The following is a 12805-nucleotide window of genomic DNA, read 5'->3' on the forward strand; positions in this document are numbered from 1 at the left end:
TCAGACGTGGGCTCCTAGAGCTAGGAATCTAAATCTGCATCTATATTTAGGCATCTAACTAAGTGGCCTGATTTTGCTAGAGCAGCTGCAGCTTGCTCAGCACCAGTGGCAATCAGCTACTTTTTAGCAGCCTGCATAGTTTAACATGTTGGCCCTGCTCTTGGGAATTTTTAACAGTTGCTTTCAAAAGCATTTTATGTCCATACAGGTAGGCACCTGTTGGCAAAACCCTATACAGTGAACTGGTCAAGAAGTAATGTTGAAAAATATGTCAGGAATGAGAAAAATATAGTGTGAAAGATACCCTCCACCCTGGCTAGCTAGAAAAATTATGCCTGACAACTGTGTTAGAATATGGGTGTAAAGAGCACAATTTGGCATTTCAGAGCTGGCACTTTAAATAAATTGTGACCTTTGACAAGTGTGGTTTCAACAGGAGGGCTGATGGGAGGCCTGGTCAGCCTAGTGGGCTTCCTCTTTTCTCCAGGCATGCTGGCTAGACACTTATTGTTAATGAAAGCACAGCTTCTCAAACATGTTTCCAGGAGCTGGGCCTTCCAGTGAAAAATAAACTAGTGACACATGAACAATTCACAAGATTTACTAACGTTGTTTGTAGTGGCACTGATTGACACTGCCCTACCCCCAGCAGTGGCAGCAGTGGGGTTAGGGGCCCGGCTAGCATCCCACTCTCTAAAAAACTAATCTAATTAACCTCCCCAAGAGTAAGCCTGGAGGATGTGATCATGTGAGTTACAGTAGGGACTCCAGCTGTGAAAGTGTGGGGATGTCTGGCAGACTCCCACCTGCCCATGGACATGCCTTTTGGTGGGTGCTTCTCTGACTATATGAGACTCAATGTGGACAACCTCCTTGCCCCACCTGGACACTAGCCTGCCTGCAGCACTGCCAGGCCCAGACGATGACAGGCCATGAAAGGAAAGGGGAGAGAGTGACAGACACAGCTCTTCTCACACGCATGCGCACCTACGGCAGGCTCTGAAGAGCGCCTCAAGAACATCCCACTGCGCCTGCGCACTGCGCACTCGTCCCTCAGGCTAGAAGGCGGCGGCACTGGCCTTGGAGGAGCGCCTTGCGCCTGCGCAGTTGCTGAGGTTCCACTTCCTCCGAAGCAGGACCGCCGCGGCAAGAGAGGCGGCGGGAGCGGGACTGGGGCGCGGGGCGCATGCGTGGTGGCGGTCTGGTCTCGGAGGCGGCGCGGAGCTGCTCCTCCATTTAACAGAGCCGCACCGAGCCAGGCGCTTTCGGCTGCCCGCGCGGGAGAAGCAGAGCGGTCGGCGGGATTCCCGGGGGGCGCCGGGGGGAAGCTGCCGTCGCCGTCCCTGGTCAGCGAAGCGCTCGCCAGCCCGTCTTCCTCCCGCCCGGGACTGAGCTCGGTGCCCACAAAATGGCGGACGGGGAGCTGAACGTGGATAGCCTCATCACCCGGCTGCTGGAAGGTGAGCGCCCCTCCCCCCCCCGCACCGGCACCGGGCGCAGGCGGGGTCCCCCTAGCACACACCGCAGGGGCGGGACCCCCGACCGCCGCGCGCCCGCAGTAGGAGGTGGGGTGCGGCCCTCTGTGCCCCGTGGGGGCAGGGAGAGCAGCGAAGGAGGGAGGGAGGGCCCCCCCCATCCTGAGCTGGGGGGCCCCACTCCCGTGGTAGCAGGGGCTAAGCTATTGCAGTGCTGGCGGGACATCGTCCTGCTGCATCCTCCTCTGCCGCGGGGTGGGGGGTAGGTGGTGTGTGCGGGGTGCACTCGCCCCGTCGCCCTCAGAGTGCCCTGTTCTGTCAGGGCAGGGGCCATCGAGGGCAAGTGCTTTGAAACATTGTATTTGCCCCCAATATGCAAGAGAGGGGGAGGGGGTGTGTGTGTGTGTGTGTGTGTATGTGGTGGGTCTTTGTGACTGCCTGGAGGGTGTCGGTGATGCATGTGTTTGAAGCCCAGAATTGCCCTGCTGAAGCAGCCCTGGTGATCGGTGAGGTAGGAAAGCCTAGCTAGTGGGAGGGCTCTCCCTTTTTCCTATCAGGTTAGTAGTAGTTTTGCATGGTTCAAAAAAAATTATAAATATTCAGAATGCATTTTTTGTGTGTGTGTGTGTAAGGGGAAACAGAAGGGATTCAGTGTACTGCAGTTCCTCTGACCAGCTTTGGGGCTATTTCTAGTGATGACTATAGGAAAAGAGATTAATCAATGAGGGGGTTAATATGCCTTTTTTTGAGCAATACTAAAGATATTTTCTGTTAAGGTAAGGGAAAACAGTTGACTAACTTCCAGTTTTCCAAGGAGTAGGATACTACTTCTATCCTTAGCATCATCATTTGATGTTCTTGGACAGTGACTATCCAGTCTTCCCTGCCTCTTTATCATCCCATTACCCCCCAACAAATATTTGGAGAGGGAAGAGAACATGTACGGCTGTGTGTAGTTCATTTTAAAAATGGATGTAACATCTTGATTTGGAAGGCTACCAATCTGACTTTCAGACAGGATTTGTTTTGGAGTGGGAACTGTTGGCCTGGAAAAGTGGAATAGAAGTTTAATAAATCTGTCAGAATTTGGCATATCTTCTAATTTTTTTTCTAATTTCTATACATAATGTATAGTTTGTGAACATCATATTGTAGTCATACCTCCATCCTGCTGAAAGTGAAATGAGTGTGAATGATTCACTAGAATATTATCGACTGTATAATGAAGAACACTTAAAGAAAATAACAAATCCTGAACTTTTTGTGGTGTTTGTTGCTGGTTCTGCTAGTATGCCTGTATTTAAAGTATCCAGTGTAGCATGAAAACTTGCAGGCACCTGTATGTATTATTAAATATAGGTAGATGTTTGTTTGTCTCATCAGCATTAGATAAGAATTCATCTCTGTGAGTGACTTGAAGCTTGAAACATTGTTAACAAGTGGAAATGAAGACACTTTTACCACTGAAGGCTGTGTTCTGTTTTGTTTTTACTCTTGTGATCACAGATCGGCCCATTCGTGACTTAGTCAGCATTCACTTTCTAGCATAAGCTCAATTTTCAGGGATTTACAGCGTGTGCGTGTGTGAAGAAAATACTCTGGCTCAAATCTTTGTCTGTGTTTGCACTTTCTAATGTATGTTTTTAAATTGTTTTCACTTTACTCATCTATAAATTATAGACTTTAATAAGTTGTTAAAGTATTAGCCTACTGAGACAGTAAAGCTAAAAATGTGTGTATATCTACAGGAATTGTTTTTCTCTGAAGTGCATATCCATATTAAAATAATTGATAAAATACATACAAAGTGCTTCAGTGATGTATGTTGTTAGTCTCAGGTCACACAGCCTGGTAACGTAGAATCACAGTTGAGGCTATTGTTAAAATTTGTGCTTACATCTTTTCATAATTTTAAAATGTATATGATAAAGGCAAATTTTAGGTTAAACTGTTCAAATTTGTTTGTGCAAGTCTGTTTACAGAACTTCTTTTAAACCTTCTGTAAAATCTAAAATTTTGATTTCCTTTTTAATTTAGTGTAAACAAAGTTAAGAAAAATCTGTCTTGACTGAAACAGATTTTTTTCTTCACTTACCTCCCACCAAGTTTAATAGTGAGTGAGCTTGTCTAACTTCTTCTCTTTACATCAGAGGGAAAATAGATCCTTCTGTTATTGCATTGTTCTTGTTTTTTTTAGGCTTCTCCAAACAGTGGGTGTGGGTTTTTGCTTTAATTTCATTTTTGCTTACGTTTCAGATCTTCCAATTTCTGCACTATGAATGCACCATAGACTGAATAACAGCTTGAGTATTGCAGTCTAAACTCTAAAGTTTCTTTTGTGTAATCAGATACTTAACAGTTTATAGTTTTTTATGTCATTGCTTCTTGTCTGGTAAAGTTACACTGTAAAATGTGCTTCAAGCAAAAAGTTGGCCTGTTAATTCTCAATCAAGGAGCAATATTTTGCATATTGTCAATTGTTTTTATCACTGTCAATTAAATGACCAGAAATAGTGGTTTTATAGTGCAGAAATAAATTTAAAAGCTTTAAGAAAATCTTATTGCTGTATGTTGGTCCACAGCAAGTTTTAAGGCCTTCTGTTCCCTTTAAATGAAATGAATGGCTTTAACTTTGAACAGCAGTTACAATAGTCTTTCAATAGCTGCTTCTTACAACTCATTTTGCAGTGTATTAATTACTTATCAAAAATAGCAACTGTAGCAAGAAAAGTCTACCCTCTCTAGATTGCTGGATGACTACAGTTGTCTTTTGGACATGAACCTAGCAGTCATGATCCATGCACTCACTTTGGGACTGGTTTACAGTACTGTAACTGCCCGTGCCTTTGTCAGTCAAGGCCAACTAAACTCCATCTTGTGCAACACAGGGCAACATGTCTTTCTTGATCAGAACTAGCTTCTGAGAGCACATCAGTGCATTCCACCCTCCACTTGCCTCCATTTTGTTACTAGGTCCCAGTTCTCAAAGTTCAGAAGCATACTACTTCTGAGAACACCGTATCATCTGAAGCTCACAGACACCTGCACTCATGAATACACACACTCCATTTCAGAGCATGGAAACTCTTGAGAGCTGGAAGCCAAGCTTCTTAGTGCTGGATTCAAGGCTAAACATTCTTCTGGAAGATATCAGAGTGATTCTTAGACTAGCTTCTCAGACACCATTGCAAACCCACCTTTTCGGAGCAGCATATTCCCATGCATGCTGGAGAAAAGGGGAGGGAAGAATCCAAGTGGTGAACTCCATGATGCCAAGAGGCAAGCCCATTTTGAATTCACTGTGTCTTTATTTGTAACTTGTCTAGTATATAAATGCTACAGTTGTTGGTACCTTAGAAGTACCTGTTATAGAGAAAAAACAAATAGAACGAGTACTAAATGTTATGAGTAAACTGGCTGGTTTATAAGCTATGCTGCTAGCACAGAACATAGCAGGCATGCCTTGTTCTGTCTCTTCTTTTCATGTCCTCTAGCCCCTAAGAGCAGGCAGACATTCACCCCAATTCTTCTTGCACTGGGGTGGGGAGAGAGACCCCTGCCTTTCCACCTGATGCTTGCAGACAGGTGTCAAAAGCCTGGTCTTGGAACCTGATGGCTGATACTGAGTTATGGCTGCTAGATATGTATTGGTGATGGGGCTGCTGAGAATTGGCCCTTGTCTGGACACAGACAAGTTGTTTGGTTTAACTTAATTAAGTTTTAAAACTTAATTAGGCGTGTGCAAATCTCTCTGTGGGCACACTTGTTTGAAACTGGTTGTGTATTGTGGTAGCACCTGTGACCTCCAGTCATGGACCAGGACCCCTTTGTGTTCAGTACTGTACAGACACAGAATAAAGACTGCTCCCTGCTTCAGAGCTCTCTGTTTAGCTTCAGCCTATATATTTACTGATATAAACTAAACATAGAGATTCATAGATTATAAAGGCAGAAGGGAACATTGTGGTTACCTTGTCTGACATCCTGTATAACTCAGAATACAGGACTTCCCTGGATTCATTTCTGTTTGAACTGGAGCATCAAATCTATCACTAAGGTATGCCTTCCAATCCTTTAATCATTCTTGTGCCTCTTTTCTGGACCCTCTTCATTTTTCAACATCCTTCTTGAATTGTGGACACCAGGGTTGGACACCGTACTCCAGATGTAACTCCTTTAATGTAGAAGCAGAAAAGTCTGACTGTAATATGAAACTCAAACAGCCTTTCATACTTCTGGGAGAGAATTGCAGCCAAGGTACATTCTTTAGAAACACTGTCCTTTTCAGCCAGAAGTACAATTAAGCCTGTTTATCTAAAGATTACTGTAAGATTGGGGTTGGCTGTCTCTTCAGCTTTCCTTGATGCATTTGATAGCGCTCAGAGGATAGCCAGCTTCCAGAACAGCAAGGGAGAGAAACAGTTTTTAAAAAAACCAGTAAATTGTGCATGTAAAAGCACTTAATTGGCATAAGGGGTTGGGAGATAGAAGTAGTTTCACAGAGTATATACCTAATTCTTTGAAATGGTTGAAAATCTAGTTAGTGATGTCCATTTGTTTTGTGGAACTATTAAAGTTTTGTATAATTAACATTTCCATATTGAAAAAACAAACTAGGTTACACCATGCTTTAAAATCCTATAATTTGGAGTGGTCCTTCCTTTAACTTCGGTTCCTTTAGGACGTCAGGAGTTCATGAAAACGCAGGATTAGAGATGGGTGTGAATGTTTTACTGTTGACAGTCAGAATACACGTTTTTATACACTAGCTCAAACAATTTGAGGTAGAGGCCACTTAAAATCAGATAAGAATTGTAAATATGTAAGGGAGGTAAGAGCATGAGAGATTTTAAGATGTACATTGCAAACTCCCATAGCTGAAACTGCTATATGTCCTTGGAAAGATGCAACTTCATTTTCTGATGGCTGTTTGTATTAGTTTCCATCCCTGGTGGTTTAAGATATTTTACTTAAAATAATCACTGGTTCTCTGACCAGATTTAAAAAAAAATTACAGGCCATCTTTAAATTCCCAGACAACCTTGTGTAGTCAGCCCTTGCTACCCAATGCCAGTAACTTGAAACAAATTCTTGCTTGCCTTGATTTTCACCTAAACAGCCTTGCTCTGAAGTTGTTAAATGTTTGCCTTTGATATTTGCCATAGTAAAATAGTGTGCATTGTGCAATATTCTTGCTGTACAAAGTTGGGACCTAACCCTACAAAATACTAAGCATCTTTAACTCTTGTTGATTTCAATGGGAGTTCAAGGCACCTGGCACCTTGCAGGATCAGGTCTTCATGCAAAACTCAAACTGAAGGCTGAAATTGGAATGGTTCCAAAATGAAAACTCTAAGCTAAATTCAGACCATTCTTGGGACTTAGTATTGTGGAAAAATGACTATTTGCTTGTTCTGAAAGATCACTTTTCTTCCTTTTCACAAAGCATTTAATCATAAAGGAGCCACCATGTTTTTTCTCTCTTCTCCCATATGTTATTGCCCTCACCATGTTTTGTACTTAGCTTGTGTGGAAAATAATTTGGCAGTCTGGGACAATATAATGCTGTTGTTGTACTGTATCCCAGAATGGCTCATCATAGATGTGGGAAATGAGTGACATTCTCAGAAAAGAGAAATAGAACTAGAAAAGGTCTATTACAGGGATACGTAAACCAGTTATAAAAAGTAGACTACAAAGAACAAACACAAACTCCTCTAGATCCAGACATAAAGTATCAGAGGAACAACTGGGGGCCGGGGGGTATAACAAGGAATAGAAGAAAGCAAACTTGTATCTTGCTATCTTCTCTCCCTGAAAAACACTTCAGAGACCATTGTAGTAATGTATTCAATTTCAGCTGACCAGGTGGGGAGGGTAGGCATAGCTTGAGATGAATCGTTGATCAGGAGGGGAAACAAAAGGGGGGAATCTTGTTGCATTTTAAACATCAGTCCTTAAGGGCACTAAAATGGTAAACCAGCCCATTCTTAGCAATCTCTAAATTCTGGAAACATTGAATTAGGAGGCAAGGAGGAGCATTCTGATAACCCTTGTCCATTTGGATGATTACATTATTGTAAAAGTATGGAAATTCTCAGTTTGCCACTTTTGTGTCTCAACACTTTATACCTTAGTGATTCTTTAACATAACTTTGCATTTATATACTGTGCCATGTAAACAACAATTTTAGTCTGAGTCCCTAAATTGTCTTGCACTCATAGTACTGCCACATTTTCATATAGATGAGGAAAAGCAGTGATTTCATTTACTATAATTAAATGTTCTTTCAATGTGGACAATTGAGCTGAATTTTTTTTACTTAAGGCAGTGATCATTGATGTGGTTTTTGGATTTTAGAAAATCAAATGGAAATGTAGTTAGTACTGTGTGTTCTAAAAGTGAAGCATGCTATATATGGCTATTTATTTAGGTCAAGTTCCATGTGAAACTGACCGCATGGAAAAACATCAGATCCTATTGTTGAACAGTGTAATGTGTAACATTTTCCTACAGAATTTTAAGGGTGTTTGAAAAGAGAATCTTAAGCTTGTCTCCAAAGCATAGGTTTTTTTTTTAATTTTTTTTTTTCACTTTTGTGGTACAATTTCATGTTTTCCCAATGTAGACTGGTTACTATTTATAGTTAATTTAACAAACCCCACAACTCCCAAATAAATCTTAACATTAAATAGTGAGCTTTCATACATACTCCTTTCATACATAGGTAGTATGTATGCTTAGCTGTCTTGCAGTTAAATATCAAACTATTTGTCTGTTACCTGCTAAATCAGAGTGACAGGAGAACAAGTTGTAATAATAAACCTTAGCTTGTATTTAAAAGTTGTCTATTAACATAACTTTTCTCCTTACTTTCTAGCTTCTATGAAATCAGTAGTATCTTTTGTTAATGGAATGTCTACTTTAAAAACTTAAATTGACCTATTAGGTCATTTTACAGTAATTACTGCGGTGGTTCATGTCTACACTACCCTTTTTCTGCAGTGGTGCACGTCCTCACCAGGAGTGCTTCCACCAACTTAATGGAGGGGGAGGGGCTGAGAGTAGGGGCTCCCCACCAGGAACGGGGCAGCCCCCTGCCCCCCTGGAGCTCTTGGCTGCCCCCAACTCTCAGTTCACTGCTCAGCAGCTGCTGTGCTGCCAGTGGGAAGCTGGGAGCCTGCCTACCCACCCACCTGGCTTTCTTCTCAGTTTCAGGGATCTCTCACACAGCCATGAAATTGACAAGATGACAGCCAGCAGCCTCCACATGGACACTGCATGGCCCTAACTATACTGACATAAACTATGCCTTGTGGAAGTGAAGTTATGATGTTTGGTGTAGTAGGGTACTTATATCAGTATACACACTACAGCCTTGCTCCCACAGATGTAATTAGGTCGATATAAGGCAGCTTATGTACACTCATAATACTGTTTCTGTTCATTGTTTTACTTTGCCTTCTGCAGATGTTCCCTTGAGGAATCACTCCTCCACAACAGTGGAGCGCCTCTGTCAGATAAGGCACAGACACAGGAGGAATAAGGAGGATATGTTCCACGAAGTGCTGCAGTCAACAGATGTAGCACATAGTGAAACAAGCGCATGGAGGGAGACAATCCTTAGGCTGGATAACCAGGAAAGGACACAGGGCAGGAGTGGATGGCGCTCCTTGAGGGCTGACAGATGTTGAAGTCCCTCGTTAACCTTCAATCTGAGCACATCCATGCCAGACTTCCCCTCCAGCCACTACAGAACTCCAGTCCATGCCCTCCCCAAACTCCCCCACTTCATTTCTTTCATGTTCCCGGTCCTTCACATGCACTCCACGCCTAGGGCCTGGTTTCCCAATGAAAGCTGGGGTTACTCCTAGCTGTGAGAGTCCTAACCATGAGATCCCCTGTTTGACCAAAAGTTTGTTTTTGATCCTATTGTTAAACTTGAGTCTTTGAAATTATATTAGTCTTTATTTGTGAAACGCATACCTATGTACATTGCTCAGTGCTAATATTGAAACACAGTGGCTATAGGTAGGAATTGCTCCTTGCAAATAATGCTCAGGAAGCAAGCACTACAGGAGTAATTTAAGGTGGCAAGCAAACGTTGACTGGGCCAATGCATCACATAAAGACATTACTGGGAATCATTGTCAAAATGCTCCTTCAAAGCCTACCTGATTCGAACAACCTCCCACTGCATCCCTCTAATTGCCCTTGTATCTGGCTGCTCAAAATCAGCAGCCAGCCGATCAAACTCAGTGGTCCAGTCTGGGGAAATTTCCCCCTTTTGATTCGCAAATATTATGGAGAGTGCAGCAGGCCACAATGACCATTGGAATATTTTCCTCAATAAGGTCTAACTGGCCAAAAAGACAGCGCCAGTGACCTTCTAGTTGGCCAAAGGCACATTCAGTGGTCATTAAGCACCTGCTGAGCCTGTTGAAGCGATCCTTGCTGATGTCCAGGTTTCTGTTGCATCTGTTTGTATAATATAGTGGGACCTTTCACTCATAGTTTGGACCTTACTATCATACTGATTGTATTTATTTTGTTTTCTTAATTGTATTACTACCACAGAGCAAACCCTGGATTAGGAAGTTAGACTTTGTAATTGAGTTTGTGTGAGGTAGGCCTTGTGAAGAATTTCTCCCATCAGATGAGTTCAGATTGTGTATTGATGATTAAAATCTTGAATGCTGCATACCAGTCTTGAGTTTAGTTTGAGGAATTGTCAAACTATAGACTGCAGAATTGGGAGTGGTGCAACATTATTTTTGTGCTAAAAGGTTGTGGTATATATGAGCCAGGGTATGTTTGCACTATAACTGCACTAGTTTGACTGTTCAAAAGTTAGATATATAGCAACAAGTAAGTTAAAACTGGACTTTGGGTGTGGGTGAGAATTTTTGATGTATTGTTTATTAGCCAGTATTTCTAGAAAAGAAATGGTCAAAATCAGTTTTCTATAACTTTGCCTGATGTCTCCAAAATTTGTACACCCTTGCACAAAATTGGTAGCATCCATGAAAAATCACACAGATGACATTCCGGTTGAACTATAGAATCCTTTTTTAAAAAAAAGAAACTTTAGTCCTTCCCTTCAAGAATTTCTACTTGTTTGAAAACCAGAATGCCAAAACAGATCTCCCACTCCTCAGCACTCTTGGCATAGGATCAGAGAAAGCACTCATGTTTTCCATAGGATAAGAACCCTTAGTGCACATAATGGTTTTTAATGATGTTTGTTCTGTCAGAATAAATTAGTTCTGCTTTACAGTACAGTTTTCTTAAAATTTTAAACTTAAATTCTGCTTATGAAGAACATCTTGCATTTTTGCAGTAAAACAATCTTGCTCTGAATGCCTTCTTTTTCTTTGTTTACTGTAGGTTTCCATTCCATCCCTACCTCTGCCACAGAATCCATTTAAACCACACTTCTTAAAGATGGCTATTGTGTTCCTCAGTAAAAGGGGATAATTCTATCACCTCAGAGACCTTTTGTAAAGATTGATGTTTGGATGCTATATTATGTTTCCTAAATAAAGCTGTGAGAAAATTAATAATTCTACATTCAGTGCTGGGTATTGGTGGTGTGCAGTAAATAAGGCATGGGGTCACATGGAGTATGAACTGATGGACAGTCATTTGTCAGTCCTGTGCTTTGAATGAGCCAGGAAACTTGTGTAGGGGCAGGTGGGGTGGAGGGGATGGAAAGTGGTATGTAATCATGTAATTAAAGGCTGTCATGCCTACGCATAAGAGGGCCAAGTTATGGCTCAGGCCACCATATTAAAAGCTATATTAATGTAAGTAGAGGACACTCGAGAGTGACAACAGTTTGGATGACAATTATACAATTTATTAAAATAACAAAAAAACTGATCTTTGGAGGAGAAGCTGTCATGCAACATGGAGGACTTGTTTGAATCCAGCTCCAGTGGGGGGTGCTCATGTGAATCCTAAAGTAAAGCTAGGAGAGTGCATGATTCTGAACAGTACAGCTGCTGAAAAGAAATAGCTTTTGGAGGTATAATGCCTCAAAAATCTAAAAGGAAAAATGGGACTGTCATCTGTAATACTACCTTCAGCTTTCAAATCATACTAGCCTTACTGTTGTAAGGAGCTTTTCCAAAGTCAGTCAGTACTGTAAATAAGAATTCCAGTAAAGGGGAATGGCTAAACTTCTAACCAGAACAAAGAAGAGTCAGAATTTGATGACTGCCATTGGATGGTAAGCTTGAGGGAGTTCATGAAAACTTGATCACATTTCAAATGTGGCATAAGAAAAAGGCTAACGGTGCTAGGAGCTTGCAGAAATCTAAATTGCATAACATTACAGAAAAACACAAAGTTTAATATGGCAGTGAACAAGAGATTGGTGCTACACTAGACGCTTGTTTGCAGCAACAATTTGTAAGAGCAACCACTGCTTATGAGCAACATTTCCTCTGGGAACACTTTCTATACTGTGAATTGTAAACACTCCCCGTAACAGCAGCAGCCACTTAGGAGGAACATAGCACACAGGCACTGCCTCACCTGACTTAAGTTTATGGAGTTTTTGATTACTTTTATCAGTTTAGAAGTCTGGCCCTATATACCTAAAGAAATGCTAGAGAATCTACTCCAGAGCTGTGCAAAGAGCCAACTCCAAAGAATAGTATTGATCTGTTAACTTTCCAGTTCCAGAAACAGAGGGCGAGAAGCAAGATCCAAGAAAGATCTCAAAAACGGCATCAATTATAAGCTGTTCTGGCATTGTCCCACTCCCCATTGCCTGAGCTTGTTGTCTCACTCCAGGTAGTGAACTTGAATGCATAAAGTAACTTCTTAGCTAAAGTTTGGGTCATACAGTAGGAGAAACTTGTGTTCTCGAGTATCACGTTCTGAGTAGTGAGATGTAAAGCCTCCTGTATATACTGAGATTAATCTAATATTGGTCTCCACCCAAGCCTGATTCCCAGCACTGCACCAATTTATATTCTAAAACTAGAGAATGCAAGCGTAACTATTAGTTTTAACCCTGCTCCCAATGACCTTTGTTTACTGTAGTTCTTTTGCTGTTTGTCTAATTCAGATGAAGCTCTTTGGGGCAGGATCTAGTCTTACTTGTCTAAACACCATATACATGTATGGCATTACATAAATAGTAATCTGAGTCTCTATCCTTACCTAGGAACTTCTGAAATATAACTAGAGAGCCTTGATATTACACAGGTAATTAATTATGTATAAAATAAGACTTTGTTTTTAAATCCAAAAAAAAAAAAATTTTGAAAAATGTTTGCTTAATCCTAAGGCTTTGTCTAATTACACCTGGAAAATGGCA

At 41.5% G+C, this 12805-nt stretch overlaps 1 protein-coding gene across 1 annotated transcript in view; it reads left to right on the top strand.

Moving 5' to 3' along the window:
• The first annotated feature begins 1066 nt into the window (after positions 1 to 1066).
• Positions 1067 to 12805, top strand: part of PPP1CB (protein phosphatase 1 catalytic subunit beta) — a 51168-nt gene continuing 39429 nt past the window's right edge. Inside the window, exon 1 of the mRNA XM_067564801.1 lies at positions 1067 to 1460. Coding sequence (XP_067420902.1) covers positions 1409 to 1460 — 52 coding nt within the window. The 5' untranslated portion in view covers positions 1067 to 1408. The remainder of the gene's footprint in view (positions 1461 to 12805) is intronic.

This window comes from Emydura macquarii, unplaced genomic scaffold (genome assembly GCF_026122565.2).
Source record: "Emydura macquarii macquarii isolate MOO-44397 ecotype Brisbane River unplaced genomic scaffold, CSIRO-AGI_Emac_v2 contig_2676, whole genome shotgun sequence".
Classification (NCBI taxonomy): domain Eukaryota; kingdom Metazoa; phylum Chordata; order Testudines; family Chelidae; genus Emydura; species Emydura macquarii.